Source organism: Onychomys torridus, chromosome 4 (assembly GCF_903995425.1).
Source record: "Onychomys torridus chromosome 4, mOncTor1.1, whole genome shotgun sequence".
NCBI lineage: Eukaryota > Metazoa > Chordata > Mammalia > Rodentia > Cricetidae > Onychomys > Onychomys torridus.
The window spans coordinates 12,893,794-12,910,845 of record NC_050446.1 but is presented as its reverse complement, the minus strand read 5'-3'; the positions used below and the strand labels follow the sequence as shown (position 1 = coordinate 12,910,845).

The 17,052-nt window shown below is 47.7% G+C and overlaps 1 protein-coding gene across 1 annotated transcript; it reads left to right on the top strand.

Annotated features, from left to right (window-relative positions):
• Positions 1 to 2,402: 2,402 nt before the first annotated feature.
• LOC118582285 (histo-blood group ABO system transferase 1-like) lies at positions 2,403 to 10,629 on the top strand. The gene is given in 4 exon segments (XM_036185021.1): positions 2,403 to 2,438; positions 2,940 to 3,074; positions 9,938 to 9,992; positions 9,994 to 10,629. Coding segments are annotated over 4 exon segments (861 nt in total). The 5' UTR covers position 2,403.
• Positions 10,630 to 17,052: the final 6,423 nt, after the last annotated feature.

Genomic DNA, 17,052 nt, shown 5'->3' with positions numbered 1-17,052 from the left:
CCAACTTGGAGGTTCCTCCATCCCCACAGTCCCAGATCCTGTCAGTGTGCCTTTTGGGAAGGCATCCCTTGGCTTTGTACTGCTTTCCTGGACCTGCTGCAGCCTCGCATCAGCCACAAGCTTGTCCACCTGTCTCAGCCCTGTTTTCCTTACTGTCGCTGATGATCCTTCAGCATAGAAGGTGGGAGGCTTTCTGAAATCAGATCCTGCCTGCGGACCCTCCCCAGCAGCCTGCTCCTCTGCATTCCTGCATAGCCAGGCATGCCCTAGAGTGGGACTGTGGCCTTGATCTTTGTCTATGCTGTGCTTCCCACTAGACTACACTGCCTCCCACCTGCTCTTGGTTCCCACCAGTTCCCTCTTGTGTCAGTTTTCCACTGCTGCAGAGCACTCTGTCCCCCCTCATTGTGTTGGGGGGCACTCACACCTGTGATGACTCTCTGCAGAGCTCCTTGATGTCACTGTGCAGAGCTTGGTGGGTCTCCCTTGAGGTCTCTCACATTTCTGGTGGTTGAGGGTGGCCCCCAGCTGAAGTGCCCATCCCTGGGGCTTCCCTGTGTAGACTGAGCTTCCTCTATGTCTGGCTGGAAGGTTCTAGACCAGTGACCATATTACATGTTAGTCCAGCCTCTCAGAAGCCAGATTTAAATTCATCCAGGCACTGCTGCCTCAGTTTATCTCTTCAAGGACAGGAATAGGCTCCACTTCTTGATGGGAGGGGCTGGGAATCTTCTGTGTTCTGGAACTCCCTTTCTGCTCAGGCTCCACCAGGGAATGGCTGGTCAGTGTGGGGCAGTGAACCTTGACCACCGTGCTTGACTTTTGAATCTGTGGTATGGCAGTGTCTGATTTCATATTGGCATAGTGCATGGGGTGATCATCATGGTGCTGTTCTTGAATGGTAACAGACCGACTGTACGCTCAGTCACCATTCCCCTTCCTCCAGGCTCTGTGTACCTGACCCCTAAATCCTCCTTGTATCCCTGGTATAAACCTATCTCCTGTGTTTTCCTTCTACAGCGTGGCTGTTGGAGAGCTGGATGACCAGGAAGTTGTAACCCTGTCCAGGTATCCTGCCCTCACATGGTGCTCTACAGATCTAGGCTGAAGGGCATGGATGGAGGTGTGTGTGTGTGTGTGTGTGTGTGTGTGTGTGTGTGTGTGTAAGTATGGGTTGCTGGGAAGTCCCTTCCTGCACCCAGAGTGCAGAACATAGCCCTACACACTTTGTGTTGACTAACTGCATGTCATTTGGCTTTTAAAGAGCCAGGCTGGCTCATCTGGTATAGAGCTGAATTTACAGCTGTGCGTTTTCCAGGGCAACATGCAAAACCCATAAGTTTACCATCCTCACCATTTCAACAGCTCAGTACAGTAAGTACATTCATGCTGTACCTCACCACCACCCATCTGCAGAACATTCCATCTTATAAATTGTGTCCATCAAACACCAACTCCCAATGCCCAGCCTTACTGGGGGTCCTGGTAGTCACCTTACCTGTTCTGTGTTCTTCCTCTGAGCATGGCCACTCTATAGTAATGCCTCCCAGGGATGGGGTCCTGTCGATTTTTTTTTTTTATGTTGACTGGCCAGACTCACTTATCGAGATAATGAGGTGTCTTCAAGCCTCATCCATGTGTAGAAATTTTCTGTGCTTTTTTTTTTTTTTTTAAGGCTCATTCACTGCCTAAAAGAAAAAAAAGATTTATTTTGTTTTATGTGTATGAGTGTTTTGCCTGCATGTATGTCTGTGTACCACATTTGTGCCTGTGCCCAGAGAGTCCAGAAAAGGCCCTCAGGTCCCTGGACCTGGAGTTACAGACAGTTGTGGGTCTCCACGCGGGTGCTGGGAACAGAATCTCATTCTGTAGGAGTCGCCAGTGTTCTTACTGCTGGGCGTCTCTCCAGGCCTGCTCTCTGCTTCTCAAGCCATCTTAGAATACGCAGCTTACTAGCAGAAGTGGCTCTTGTCCCTGGGGCCTGACCTTTTGAGGAACTTCACACTGATGTTGGGACTGGTCTCTGACTGAGACAGAGAGCCAGGACTCTGTGTGCCACCAGCCAAGAGAGGACCAAGGCAGGCTTCAGGCCCTGGTCCGATGGTTGGCATCTAGCAGGAACAGACATGTTCATTCTCATCCAGCTTGTGGATTAAAGTTGTCCTTAGATTTCCCAGCCCAAAGTAAGGGGAGGGGTGTCATGATTTCCTCTCCCTACCTTATGTCAAGTGAGACTGTGATCTTCCTGCTTCGGCCCATCCTCTGCTCCCAGGGTCATGGACATACACAGTGGCTTGGTTGCCACTGCTCATGCAGGTCTGTTTGCCTGGTGCACTGCTGCCAGTGACATGCATTCCAGGGACCTTCCTATTACCTTGAGTTCTGATGTTGTCTTTTTGCAGGATGACCTATGCCCAGCCCAAGGTGCTAACACCCAGGTGAGTAGATTTAGTCAGTGCATGGGTAGTGCAGGAGTCGTCGATGTGGTAAAGGATGATTTGCTTGCAGTGGGGATAGTTCAGCAGCACACCTGAGGCCTGGGCCAGTCTCCAGCACTGGAAAACACAAAACCCAGAAAAAAACCAAAGACCTGATTATGATTCTCCTTGCCCTCAGTTCACAACCCTTTCAGAGTCTGAGTTGTCTGACTCAGGTCTGGAGCCAGGAGCATCTCCTGTCTGTCATTTCCATCTGGGCGTCTGATCCTTGTTTCCTGTCTCTGTCATCAGTTCTCAGAGATGTGGTGGCTGCAGTACACTCAGTTGTTTTTATGGCTTTGGTGGAGTCGGGTGGGGGTACTCAGTGAGAGCTGCTGCTGACTGGCCAGGCCCCACTGGGGAGGGTGGGCAGCCCTGGGGGAAGCTGAGGGTGTGGAATCTGAGAAGGGCTCCTGCAGGCATATTTGATCACATGTTGACTGTGGCTTTGTCCCCATGTAGTAGGAAAGATGTTCTTGTCCTGACCCCGTGGCTGGCTCCCATCATCTGGGAGGGGACTTTCAACATCGACATACTGAATGAACAGTTCAGGCTTCAGAACACCACAGTTGGACTGACCGTGTTTGCCATCAAAAAGTAAGCAGTGGGTGCTGGAGCGATGCTAGTGGGTAAAACACTTGCTTCAGGGGCATGAGGACCTGAATTCGATACCTAACACCATGTGAAGGCTGGGCATGGTGGCATGCCCCTGTCATCCCAGCCCTGTGGGTGGAGGGGAGAGACAAGTGGATCTGGGCGGCTTTCTGGACAGCATAGCCAAACAGTGAGCTTCAGAGTCAGAGAAGGGACCCTGTCCAAAGAACAAATAGGAATGACAGAAGAAAGTCAGCTTCTGGCCTCCACACATGCACACAGACAAGTGAACATGGATATGTACAATGGGCATGCGCATACATGCACATATGTCTTATATAATATTAAAGGACCCCCCATAATAATATACTTCCCAGGGACTCAGAAGAGAAACTACAAATGGTGAGAACTATTTTTGGGAAATGAATCTAGGTACACCAAGCTCTTTGTCTGTCTACTTTATTCCTGTGGGATAAAATCCTATCTACACAGCTTCAGTTCTGTACTCAAGCCTAGTTCCTTTCTGTTTAATTCTCTACATTCATCTGCTGTCCCCTCTAAGTTCTCTCCTAAGTCTCCCATCTTAGTTCTGCCCCATCTAGGTTCTCATCCGTCTAGTTCTTTCCCACCTCATCTCCTCTCCCATCTCCTTCTTTCTCATCTTGTTCTTCCCCATCTGGCTCTTCTTCATCTTCCATCTTGTTCCTCTAGTACTCTCTTTTAGCCCTTCAATCTAGTTCTTTCCATCTAGTCTGCTCCTTTCCAGTTCTTACCCATCTATAAACCCAAGCAGTAGCAATCCTCTCGCAGAACAAGGTCAGCAGGCTTGAATTCTTACAGGGTCATAAAGGCAGGTAAGAATTTTCCTCAGGCAGTGACCACCAGGCTTTCTTTTACAGCCCAAAAGGGGAGTGATAAAGGAGGAGGTCAATAGAGAGCTAATGGTCAGTTAGTATATTAAGAAGGGGATTTTTGTGCTCAATCTACATTCCTAGAAGTGTTTAGGTAAGAAATTAGGAGTCAACACCCTAACTGTTGTGCTGGAACTCTCATCCAATAACTGATGGAAGTGGATGCAGAGATCCTCAGCCAGGCCCCAGGTGGAGCTCCAGGAGTCCAATTGTCAAGAAAAAGGAGGGACTGTAAGAGTGTGAATTGTTGAGACCAAGATTGGAGAGGCACAGGGACAAATAGCCAAATGAATGGAAGCATATGAATGATGAACCAAAGGCTGTGGAGCCCCCAGCTGGATCAGGCCCTCTGGATAAGTTAGACAATTGAATAGCTTGAACTGTTGGGGAGGCATCCAGTCTGTGGGACCTGGACCTGTCCTTAGTACATGAGCTGGCTGTTTGGAACCTTGGGCTTACACAGGGACACTTTGCTCAGCCTGGAAGGAGGGGACTGGACCTGCCTATACTGAATCTACCAGGTTTAAAAGAATTCCCAGGGGAGTCTTGGCCCTAGAGGAGATGGGAATGGAGGGGATGGGCTGGGGGGAAGGTGGGTGTGGGTGTGGGAGGGGGGAGGACAGGGGAACCCATGGCTGATGTGTAAAATTAAAACACAAATATAATAAAAAATATTAAAAGAAAAGAAAAAAATTAGGAGTCTATTAGTAAGGCTATAAGGAAGGAGGGTCTCACCCTAAATTATACAAGAAATAAATCTATCCTCCTGACCTAGGAGACAGGTGTTGTTTCATTTGGCCTTGGATGCTTGATAGGCATTTTAGATAAATACACTGTTAGGAGTTCTTGGAAGTATGCATAGCATTACAAGAAAATCACTGTAGGAACCAGCTAATATACAAAAGCTAAAATATCACCAAGACGTCTTAAGCCATGGCTTGACATTTGGAGAAGTCCTTGACTTTTCCAAGTAGTAGCTTTTGTGATAGTATCTGGATTCCATTACATTTTCCTGCGGCTTGCAGCACATATGCACACATACAATGGTCAAGGTGGAAGCCAGGCATAACAGCTCCATGCTTGTATCTAGGATGCAGCAGGGGTGGGGTTGGTTCACTTTGCTGTCTTCCTGATATCTGCTGGGCTCACAGGTAAATGAAACTAGCTCTGTCACCTGCCAGAGCTTCAGACAAGCTGTCATTCCCTCTGTGCTCCTAGCCCCTTAGCACATGCACACTTCAGGTGTGTATACTCATCCCCAGGGCTGCTGGTAAGGGTCAGAATGCCAGCAGAGCTGTGGCCACTGATGTGTGTACCAGGCTTTCTCTTTTGGGCTACCAACCAGCTCTCAAATCATGACATGGAGACTTATTATTAGTTTTGAATAATGCTCAACTTTAGCTTACCTCTTATTTTAATCTGTTTGTTTTTATCTACATTTTTGCCTTGGAGCATTTTTACCTTTTTTTTCCCCCCAAGACAGGATTTCTTTATATAGCTGTGCGCCTTTCCTGGAACTCACTTGGTAGCCCAGGCTGGCCTCGAACTCACAGAGATCCACCTGGCTCTGCCTCCTGAGTGCTGGGATTAAAGGCATGTGACATCAACGCCCAGCTCATTTTTACCTTTCTTTCTGTGTATCTTACTGTTCTTTTGCCTGGCTTTTGTATTTCTCTTTCTCCCTAGTTCTCTCCTCCTCCTTCTCTTATTCTCTCTGCCCACCAGCCCCATTTATCCTTCTTCTGCCTAGCTATTGGCTTTTCAGCTTTTTATTAGATCAATCTGTGCCTTAGGCAGGCAAGGTGAAACAAATGTAACACATCTTACATAATTAAACAAAAGCATCATAAACAAATGTAGCAGATATTTTCATAGTTAAAGTGATATTCCACAACAGATGTGTGCTCAGATGCAAGACAAGGTAGACAGCAAGGGTTGGGTCAAACCTTTAACCTCAGCCCTGGGGCAGGGAGTAGCAGACAGACCCATGAAGCCTTGAGAATCTGGGTGAGGCTGACTTTAGGCCACAGACCAGAAACATTCCCTGGGGGAGCCTGTGGGAAGCAGGACAGGGAAGCATTACAGAGTGGAAGGCTGTGGGGGGCTGAGAGATTTGTGCGGTCTGCCTATGAGAAGTGTGTGTGTGGGGGCTTTGTCCTTCCCTGCAGTACTGGGTACCGTACTTGGTGCAGAGCCAAAAATAGCTCTGAGGCCTTTGTACCAACCAGACTTGAGAGAGGTTTGGGGCTCAGCTGGAGGGATCTTGGGAACCTTGAGAATGCCTGCAGCTCCTGTGGACAAAGGACTTCACAATAACAAGACACAAACACTACCTTGTCTGGGTGCTGTTGGGTACATGAGCAAGAGCCCTGCCAGGTGTGGGTAGGTGCTCTGTCTATGGGAAGAAAGTCTTTGAGGGAACAAGCTGGGAGCCCCAATGTCACCTTTGCACAGGGAAAACATCCACTTTCCTGTTTCTGACATTGAAGTGGGGAGGCTTGACACATGTGCTGTGTGACAGGGATCCCTGTTCCCATGGTGGGGGCACATAGTGGTCATGAATAGAGGGGCAGCCCTGATGTAGGTGAAAACTTCTGGGCTTTGAGATGACACAGAAGCTTGGGAAGAAGCTGTGGTGGTTTGAGAGAAAATGGCCCCTAAAGGAAGTGGCACCATTAGCAGGTGTGGCCTTGATGGAGAAAGTGTGTCACTGTGGCGGTAGGCTTTGAGGTTTCCTATGCTCAGTTGACTTCCTGTTACCTGTGAGATGAAGGACTCTTGGTTCCAGCACCAAGTCTGCCTGCCATGTTCCCCACCGTGGTGATAATGGGCTGAACCTCTGAAACTGTAAGCTGCCACCTCAATTAAACATTTTCCTTTATGAGTTGCTGTGGTCATGGTGTCTCTTCACAGCAATAAAAACCATAACTAAGACAAAAGTTGGTGGCAGGGACTGGGGTATTGTTTTGATAGGCCTGACCATGTTTCAGCTTGGAGTAATACGGACTTTGGGAGTTTGGGTTAGGAAAGCAGTGGAATGCTTTAAGTGCTGCTTAATGAGCCATACTATTAGGAGCATGGAAGACAGTGGTGCTGAATGTGATTTGGTGAACTGTGGGGTTCAAGATGTCTCAGAGGAGATGAATGTTAATATGTGGCCTAGAGACTGTTCTTGTGATATTTTGGTGAAGCAGCTGCCTTTTGCCCTTGTCCAAAGAGTCTGCCTGAGGCTAAAGTAAAGAATTTTGGATTAATTCCATTGGCAGAAGAAATATCAAAACAGCTTAGTATAGACTCTATTGTATTGTTATTAGTGTTAACTATAATGAAGATGTATAATGAAAAGGAGCAAGCTGAAAAAGTAAAAGTACAAAATGTACAGTTTGAGGAGAAAAGGAGCACCAGGAAGTGGAATGGAGATAATCCCTGTGTTCAAGGAGATAAACAGATTAAGAAATGGAGAAAAGGGAGTGGTGACCTCAGGACAAGATCCCACTCAGCTAAGTTTCCAAATTGTGGAAAGAAACTAAAGAAAAGCTTAGAGCCTGGTGTGGTGGTGCATGTCCTTAATCTCAGCACTGGGGAGGCAGAGGCTGGCAGATCTCTGAGTTTGAGGCCAGCCTGGTCAAGAGATCTAGTTTCGTGATGGCCAAGTTTAGGCAGCAAAGGACAGAAAGCTGGTGAAGTTGTAGTTGAATGAGGGGGCCATGTTCCAGCCCCAGTAATCAGCAGAACTTGTCAGCTTTGGCCATGTGATACTGGCTTTAGAGCTAAGGATAGAAGAAATAGATTATGGAATTTGCCTCTGCACCTAAAGAAATCCACTGAGGCCAGGCATGTGCCAAGGGTGTCTCTGAATGAAGGCCTAGTAGAGAGGCCATTTTGTGAAGCTGTGAAGTTGAAGCCTGGATTGTCTTGGAGAACACAAGATGTTTGAGATGCCAGAGTAGTAGGATACCTGCTGAGAAGAGCTGCTAAAATGGAGTGGAACTAGTCCAGAAGAAAGAAATTGAACAAAGCTGAACTGAATTGGAGATCTGACAAGCATTTTGACATCAGACATGGAGCTATAGAGTTTAGAGTTTGCCTAGATGCTTTTCAGTCTTGCTTTGGTCCAGTATTTCCTCCCTAGCTTCCATTCTTTATGGTTTGGAATGGTAATAAATAAAATGTGCCATTATATGTTGGAAGTATGTGGTCTGTTTTTTTAAATTTGATTTTATAGGAGATGACAGTTAAGAGACTGTTATGAATCTCAGAAGAGACTTTGGACTTTGAAACAAGTTTGAGACTGTGATAGACTATGGAGATTTTTGAAGTTGGGCTGAGTGCATTTTTGCATTATGATGTGCTACAAGCCTTTTGGGATCAGGAAGTGGAATGTGGTAGTTTGAAAAAAAAAATAACCCCTAAAGTGAGTGGCACTATTAGCAGGTGTGGCTTTGTTGGAGTGGATATGGCCTTGTTGGGAGAAGTGTGTCACTGTGGGGCAGGCTTTGAAGCTTCCTGTGCCCAGAATACCTCCCAGTGTCTCAGTTGACTCCCTGTTACCTGCAAGATGTAGGACTCTCAGCTCCAGCACTAAGTCTGACTGCCATGCTCCTCACATGATAATGGACTGAACCTCTGAAATGGTAAGCTGCCACTTTAGTTAAACATTTTCCTTTATAAGAGCTGCCATGGCCATCGTGTCTCATCACAAAAATAAAAATTCTAACTAAGATAGAAGCTTTTTGCCCCTGGACCAGAGGGTTTGACTTAGGCTTGGCCTTCTTTCTAATGTTCCTGTCTCCCCTTCCCTGCCTGTTCTGTGAGACTGAGTCTTGCTCTGGTGGAGTACATGAGAGAAGACTCTTAGAGACATGATTGAGTTACTGAGTGGTTTTTCACGGCACCTTCAAGCTTCTGAGGAGGAAAGTCTGAGATATAGAGACCCCTTCCTTTCCTGATACAAGGCCCTGGATGCCCCGGCCAGCGGGGTCTTCAACAGGGACCTAAAGGGAGGGCCGGCAAATGAGAGGGACAAGAGACACAAAGAATGAGAGCAAGACAGGACGTCTGATCAAGCTCCAATTTTTTATTTTTCTCTCAAGGCATATATAGGTAGGCAAAGGGTGTTGTGAGCAGGAAGGGACTTAATTGTGGGGGTTGCAAGCAGGAAGGGACTTAATTATGGGCTGTTTGGCCAGCAGGAAATGTTGCTCTGAGGGTTATCTATCTACTCTTGTCTAACTGCCCAATTGCCTAACTGCAGCTCATTCACCTGATATCTGAGAAGAGGCTCTGGTATCTGTGAGAAGAGGCTCTGGTATCTGTGAGAAGAGGTTCTGGTGCTATGGAGACTTAAGCAAGGCCTAGATCTAAGAAAAGAGGAGAGAAACCTAAATATGGCAGCATGTGTGTCAAGGGTCACTTAGGCTTATGGCTCTCATCACCTGGAGAATGCCACAAAGGAGGGGTGCGGGTCCCAGGCCCATGAGGATCCATCCAGTTCCACCAGGGTTTAGAAAGTAGGGCCCTGTGAGCATAGGCTCTGCTCAGGACAGTTCAAGGGTGTGCGGTGTGGAATGTCTTGGGATGGAGCCAACATTACTGGGGGAGGGTGACAGACACATGGAGAGGTGGCCTGCTGAGGGGACGGCCAAGACAAGAGATACCTGCAGGGATTCTGCCTGGAACTCCAGGTCTGGAGTCAGCCCTGCTGCCTGGCTGAAACCTTCCAGGGCTCTACCTCAGTGTTCCTTGCTAAGATGTGGTGCTGATGTTGCACCCTTCTGCAGTAAAGGAGGGTGAGGTGAGGTACAGCCTGCAGACTGGTCAGGACAGCTGTACAGTGGGGATGCTACTGCTTAAAGCCTCCAGGTAGCCATGGATTCTGCAGCCTGGGCCTCTTCCCTGATTAGTCTTGACCTAGCTGCACTAAAGCTCTCCATACCCCTTTGTCCTCCCTCACAGGTATGTGGTGTTCCTGAAGCTTTTCCTGGAGACGGCAGAGCAGCACTTCATGGTGGGGACACAAGGTCACCTACTATGTCTTCACTGACCGTCCAGCTGACGTGCCACAGGTGCCCCTGGGTGCAGGACGAAAGCTGGTGGTGCTAACTGTGCGCAGCTACACCCGCTGGCAGGATGTGTCCATGCACAGGATGGAGATGATCAGCCACTTCTCTGAGCAACGCTTTCTGCATGAGGTGGATTACCTGGTGTGTGCAGATGTGGACATGCAGTTCAGTGACCACGTGGGTGTGGAGATTCTCACAGCACTCTTTGGTACCCTGCATCCTGGCTTCTACAGGAGCAGCCGAGAGGCCTTTACCTATGAGCGCCGGCCACAGTCCCAGGCCTTCATCCCCCGGGACGAGGGTGACTTTTACTATGCAGGGGGCTTCTTTGGGGGGTCAGTGTTGGAGGTGCACCATCTCACCAAGGCCTGCCATGAGGCTATGGTGCAGGACCAGGCCAATGGCATAGAGGCTGTGTGGCATGATGAGAGCCATCTGAACAAGTACCTGCTATACCACAAGCCTACAAAGGTGTTGTCCCCAGAGTATGTGTGGGACCAGCAGCTGCTGGGCTGGCCCTCCATCGTGAAGAAGCTGAGATATGTGGCTGTGCCCAAGAACCATCAAGCAATCAGGAACCAATAGCTGAATTCCTATTGGGGAGACCAGACCTATATCCAGGGGCACTCCATTTTTCGAAGTGGCATCCTCTACCCGACTCAGAGTCCAGCACCCAGTACCACTTGGCTCATCACACACTGAGCCCTTGGAGTGGCAGCTGCCTTCAGCTCCCACTGTATCCCTAATCTCCTATTCAGTGAAATGGTAGCCAGAGCTTTCAGAATATGGGAGAAGCTCTGTCATGCAGTTACCTGAAGACCTGAACAAACTCACACAGGCATGTGCCTTCCTCTGCTGGGAGGCTTGACAGATGGCCAGTGTCCTTAGGAATAGGCAGGAGGGCAGCGAGAGTCACAGCCTGCAGGCCTCAGGGGTGCTTAGCTTCTGTTCAGCCCAAGTTGGTAGATCAGCACCCTGTGACCATCACCTTTGCTCATTTTTTGGTTCATTTGTGAATAATTAGTTATCCATTCTGGGAATAAATGTATTTCTAGATGATACAAGAGAGTTTTCATTTTCTTTTTCTTTTTTGAGGTACTTAGGATCGAACCCAGGGCCTCATGGGTGCTAGTCAGACATGCTGCCACTGAAGTTTGGGCTCTCTCCTAGAGACACATGACTGAACTTGATAAGTGTTAGGTCCACTACATTGTCTTTATACTCTAGTTTCCACTTGAAATTTCCAATATAAAGAGGTTGTTACTTTTTTTCTCTTTTGCAATGTTGGAATCAAACTCAGTTCCCAGCCTCAAATTTTATGTTTTTTTTTTTTTTAGGGGTGGTGCTGGTGAGTATTGTTTTTTTTTTTAAATTGAGGCTGAGTCTCTAGTAGCTCCAGCTGGTTTTTCAGCCTTCCTATGTGGCCAAGGATGGCCTTCAACTCCTGATCCTCCTGCCTCTACCTCCAGAGTGCTGGGATTATAAGCATGTCACTACACCTACCTCTGAGGATCTTAATTGTTTGAACCCCATTTATCTTGCTCCAAAATTTATTTTGCCCCCAAAAGACTGGTTCTCAAAGTCTGGTTTTCCATTTCTCACATTGTGAGAATTTTGTTTTTTCTGTGACAGGATCCCTATGTATCCTGTTGGTCTGCAATTTGCTACTAGACCAGAATGGCCTAGAACTCATAAAGATCTGCCCCCCTCTGACTGTTGCTACACACCTGGCAAGATTTTTTCCCCTCTATCAAAGGTAAACCACCAATGTCCAATAGTCCATTAACCTCCCCCATTTGACACTCTTTGTATGTGCTCTCTGCCAAGCCCTGGTCACTCCTGAGACTTGACTTTCTATCATAGCCTTCCCTTTCTCAGCAATTATAAATCAGCCAATCACAACAGACTTTGAGGTCTAGCATGTGTGTGTGTGTGTGTGTGTGTGTGTGTGTGTGTGTGTGTGACAGAAAGAGAGAGACAGAGAACAGAGATAGAGAGAGAGGAAGAGAAAGACAGACAAATATAGACAGAGAGAGAGAGAGAGAGAGAGAGAGAGAGAGAAAGACAGACATAGAGACAGAGAGAGACAGACAGAGAGAGAGAGAGAGACAGAGAGAGAGAGAGAGAGAGAGAGAGAGAGAGAGAGAGAGAGAGAGAGAGAGAGAGAGAGAGAGAAGTCAGGGGACAACCTTTGGAAACTGGTTCTTTTGCTCTACAATGTGGATTCCTGGGATCAAACCCAGGTCCTCAGGCTTGGTGACAAGCTCCTCTGCCCACTGAACCTTCTTGCCAGCCTGTGTGTTCACTTTCAGTTCCCTGATGACATTTGGTATGAAGTATCTTTTTGTGTTTATTTTTACTGGTGTCTCAACAATTTGAGCCCATTTTCCACTTGGGTTGTTTGTTATTCCTATTGTTGAGTGATGAGGGCTTTTTGGTTTTTGTATTCCAATTTATCAGAGATGTGCTTTGCAAATGTTTTCCTTTAGTTGGTAGGTTGCCTTTTCATCCTCTTCACAACATCTTTTTTCCCCTTTTTGATACTGACTGTTATTGTCTCAGGCTGGATTTGAACTAGCTTTGTAGCCAAGGATGACCTTGAATTTCTGATCTTCCTGCTTCCACTTCCCTAATGCTCAGGTTGCAGGTTTGTGCCACCATACATGGCCAATGCAATGCTAAGGACTGGACCCAGGGCTTTGTGAATGCTGGGCAAGCACTGTATCAGCTGAGTGACATCACCTGCTCACAGCATCCTCTACAGAGCAGAAGGTTTTCACTCCAATGGCATTATCTCATCAGTTGTCTTTCATGGCTTGTGCTTTTGAGATGCCATTGCCACAGTCACCTGGACTTTCTTCCAGGCATTGTCTAGATGTTGTATGGTTTTTCACTTCATACTTAAGCTTAAAACCTGTCATCTATCTATCTATCTATCTATCTATCATCTATTTTATTCTTCTCTCATATATTACATCCTGTTTTCCCTCCCCTGTTTCCCCCAGATTCTATCTCCACCTCCCCTTTCCGCTAGACCCACCTCCACTCCCCCATCTCCTCTCATAAAAGAACAGGGACATAAACCAAACACAGCATAACAATATACAGAAAGACCAGGCACATACCATCACATCAAGGCTGGGTGAGGCAAACCTGTTGGAAGAAAAGAGTCCCACAAGTAGGCAAAAGAGTCAGAGATAGCCTCCACTTGACTGTTAGGAATCCCACAAGATCACCGAGCTACTTAGGTATAACATATGCAGAAGACCAAGTCAGACCCCTACAGGCTCCCTGATTTCATGAGTCCCAGTCAGTTGATTCTGTGGGCTGTGTTCTCATGATATCCCTGACCCCTCTGGTTCCTCTGACTGCCCCCATACATGCAGGATTCTCTAATCTCTGTCTAATGTTTGGCCTTGCGACTCTGCATCTACTCCCATCAGTTGCTGGATGAAGTCTCTCTGGTCTCTTTGATGACAATTCTGCTAGGCTCCAGTCCTAGAATATTCTGCAGGCAGGACAAACTATAGGTCAAAGGTTTTGTGACTGAGTTAGTGTCCCAGTCCCTCCACTTGAGGCCTTGCCTGGTTACAGAGGATGGCCAGTTCAGGCTTCATGTCCCCCATTACTAGGAGTCTTTGCTGTGGTTACTTTTGCAGATTTCATGGAGTTTTCATTGCACTAGGTTTATACCCGACCCCCAAAAGCCCCCCAATTCCAGTCATTTCTCTGAGTATTCCCCTAATACCTCTTATTTCAATCCCACCTGCCCCTAGTTCATCCAGGATATCTATTCTATTTCCCCTTCCCAAGGAGATCCTTGCATCCTCCTGTAAGCTCTCCTTGTTACTTAGCCTCTCTGGGTCTGTGGACCATAGCATCTTTTACTTGGCAGCTAATATTCACTTATAAGTGTTTGTCTTTCTGGGTCTGGATTATCTCACTTGGGATGATTATTTTTCTAGTTCCATCCAATTGTCTGCAAATTTCATGATGTCATTGTTTTTTACACCTGAGTAGTACTCCATTGTGTAAATGTACCACATTTTCTTTATCCATTCTTCAGTTGAGGAACATCTAGGTTGTTTCCAGTTTCTGGATATTGCAAATAAAGCTGCTATGAATATAGTTGAGCAAATATCCATGTGGCAGGATGGAGTGTCCTTTGGGTATATGCCCAGGAGTGATATAGCTGGGTCTTCAGGTAGATCTACTCCCAGTTTTCAGAGAAACCACCATATTGATTTCCAAAGTGGCTTTACAAGTTTCCACTCCCACCAACAGTGGAAGAGTGTTCCCCTTGCTCTACATCCTCTCAGCATGAACTGTTACTTGTGTTTTTTATTTTAGCCATTCTAACATTCTAATGGAATTTCAGTGTTGTTTTGATTTGCATTTCCCTGATGGCTAAGGATGTTGAGCATTTTTTCAAATGCTTCTTGGCCATTTGAGATTCCTCTGTTGAGGATTCTCTGTTTAGATTGGTACCCTATTTTTAATTGGATTATTTAGTTTATTGACATCTATTTTTTTTAGTTCTTTATGTATTTTGGATACTAGCTCTATTCAGATGTGGAGTCAGTGAAAAATCTTTTCCCATTCTGTATGCTGTCATTTTGTCCTTTTGACAGTGTCCTTCCAGAAGTCTTTGAGTTTCATGAGGTCCCATTTACTAGTTGTAGATCTTAATGTCTGCACTCTAGGTGTCCTGTTCAGGAAGTGGTCTCCTGTGCCAATGTATTTAACACTATTCCCCACTTTCTCTTCTACCAGGTCCAGAGTATCTTTTTTTTTTAACTTTCTTTTTATTTATTCTTTGTGTCTTTCACATCATGCATCTGGATCCCATTCATCTCCCCATCCCTTAGTAGCCACCCTTGCAACCTCCCTCCCTCCCAAAATAAAATAAAATTCAAGAGGGAAAAGGAAAAATCTTACCATGAAAGCTGTAGTGACACAGTGAGTTACTCAGTTACCTTTTATCCACATATCTTTACTTGCAAGTGTTCATTGCAAAGAGTCACTGGTTTGGTTTGAGACCTCTGGTTTCTGCTACACACTCAACATTGGGTCTTCACTGGGACTCCTCTTGGATATCCTGTTATTGCCCTATGCTATAGAGATCCTGCAGCTTTAGGTCTGCAAGACTGACCATTTCATGTGCTCCAGCAGATTATAGATGGGGTTGATGTTGGGGTGGACCAACTCATAACCATAGTTATGGGCCTGGGTAGTTGCAGGGTTATTCAGCCTGCCAGCTGTTGCCCATCCTCACAAGCAGGGTGAGCTCTCTAGCATTGCCCCAGCTGGTTCACCCCTTTCAGCCATGAGCAAGGGGCAAGACTGGTTCTCCTGTTTTCTTGCACTCAGGGATGGCTCTCCAAGACTTACACCAACAGGTCAGGTCTATTGTGTTGCCCAGGCAAGGTGCAGGGACCACTCTCCCACGTGCTGCAGCTGATGAGGGGCAGGGGTAGCTCTCTTGCTCTTATGACCTCTGAGTCAGCTCTCCCACCCAACACAGGAAATAAGAGAAATGGGGGGGGGGTATCTCTCACCTACCCCTGCCACTATATGGCAGACAAGGGGTGGGGCTAGATTTCCCAAGCTTACGTTCTTGGGGCATTTCACCTGTACTCTGTCAATAGGGTCAGCTCTACTGCGCTGCCTAGGCAAGGTGCAGGGCCCACTTTCTAGAGTGTTGAAGCTGGTAAGGGGGAAGGTAAGTTCCCTTGTCAGCCACAGATAGCAGGGGCAAGGAGGAAGGGCACCATTACCTCACCCTTACCACCACATAAAAGATGAGGGGGCATGTTCAGCTATCCCACTCTCATAACCTCAGGGCTGGCTCACTGGTACCTATGCCAACAGGGTCAACTCTACTGTGTTGCCCAAGTGAGGAGCAGGACCCACTTTCCTGAGTGCCAGCTGCTGGTAAGGGGGGAGGGTCAACCATATTGTCTGCTGCAGGTAGTGAGGGGAGAGAAGTAAGGGGAGGCATCTCTCACCCACCCATGCCACCACATGACAGATCAGTAGTGTGGCCAGCTCTTCCATGCTCACAACCATGGGGCTAGCTCACCCATACCCCAGCCTCTAACAGGGTCAGCTCTACTGTGCTGTGAAGGTGAGGTAGAGGGCCTGCTCTCCTGAGTACTGCAGTGAGTGAGGGGCAGGAGTAGCTCTCCCGCTCTTATGATCTCAGGGCCAGCTCTCCCACCTACCACAGGCAGTGAGGGATTAGAGGGAGGACATCTCTCCCACACCTGTGCTGCCTTATGGCAGATGAAGGGTGGGGCCAGATCTCCCAGGCTCATCATGTTCTCAGGGCTAGCTCTCCTGAATCCCACTATCTCAACCCCCACCTCTCAGCTCCACTGTGCAGGATGAGGGGCAGGGCCTCTTTTCTAAAGTGCTGGAGCTGATAAACAGGAGGATCAGCTCCTTCACCAGTTGGAGGAGGTCGGGGAGAGGCTGGAGGGCATCTTTCCCCTGACCCCACCACCATACTGCAGACAAGGGAGATGGTACCAGCTATCCACCTTTCATGCCCTCAGGGATAGCTTATCCTTGCCCCTGTCTCCAGGGTCAGCTCTGCTGCAGCTGGTGAGGGGTTGGGTCAGCTACCCTGCCTGCCACATGTGGCAAGGAGTGAGGGGAGAAGATCAACTTCTCCTCATCCAAGCTACCACAAGGCAGATGAGAGGGGTGTGATCCTGCTCTCCCATTCTCCCTCCCTCAGGGCCAGCTCACCTGTGCCCCTGTGAATAGCGTCAGCTCTATTGTGCTACCCAGGTGAGCTGTAGGATGCTCTCTACTGACTGCTTCAGTTAGTGAAGGACAGGATCACTTCTCCCTAGTGTTGCAGTCAGTGGGGGGCAGGGCCAACTCTGTACAGCCTCTTGGCCTTCAGTGGTATCAGGAGCCACACCATCAACACAGACTGCAGCTGTGGGCCACAGCAGCAGCCCAGGCCCAGACATCACCATGGCCCTGGGTAGCAATCAT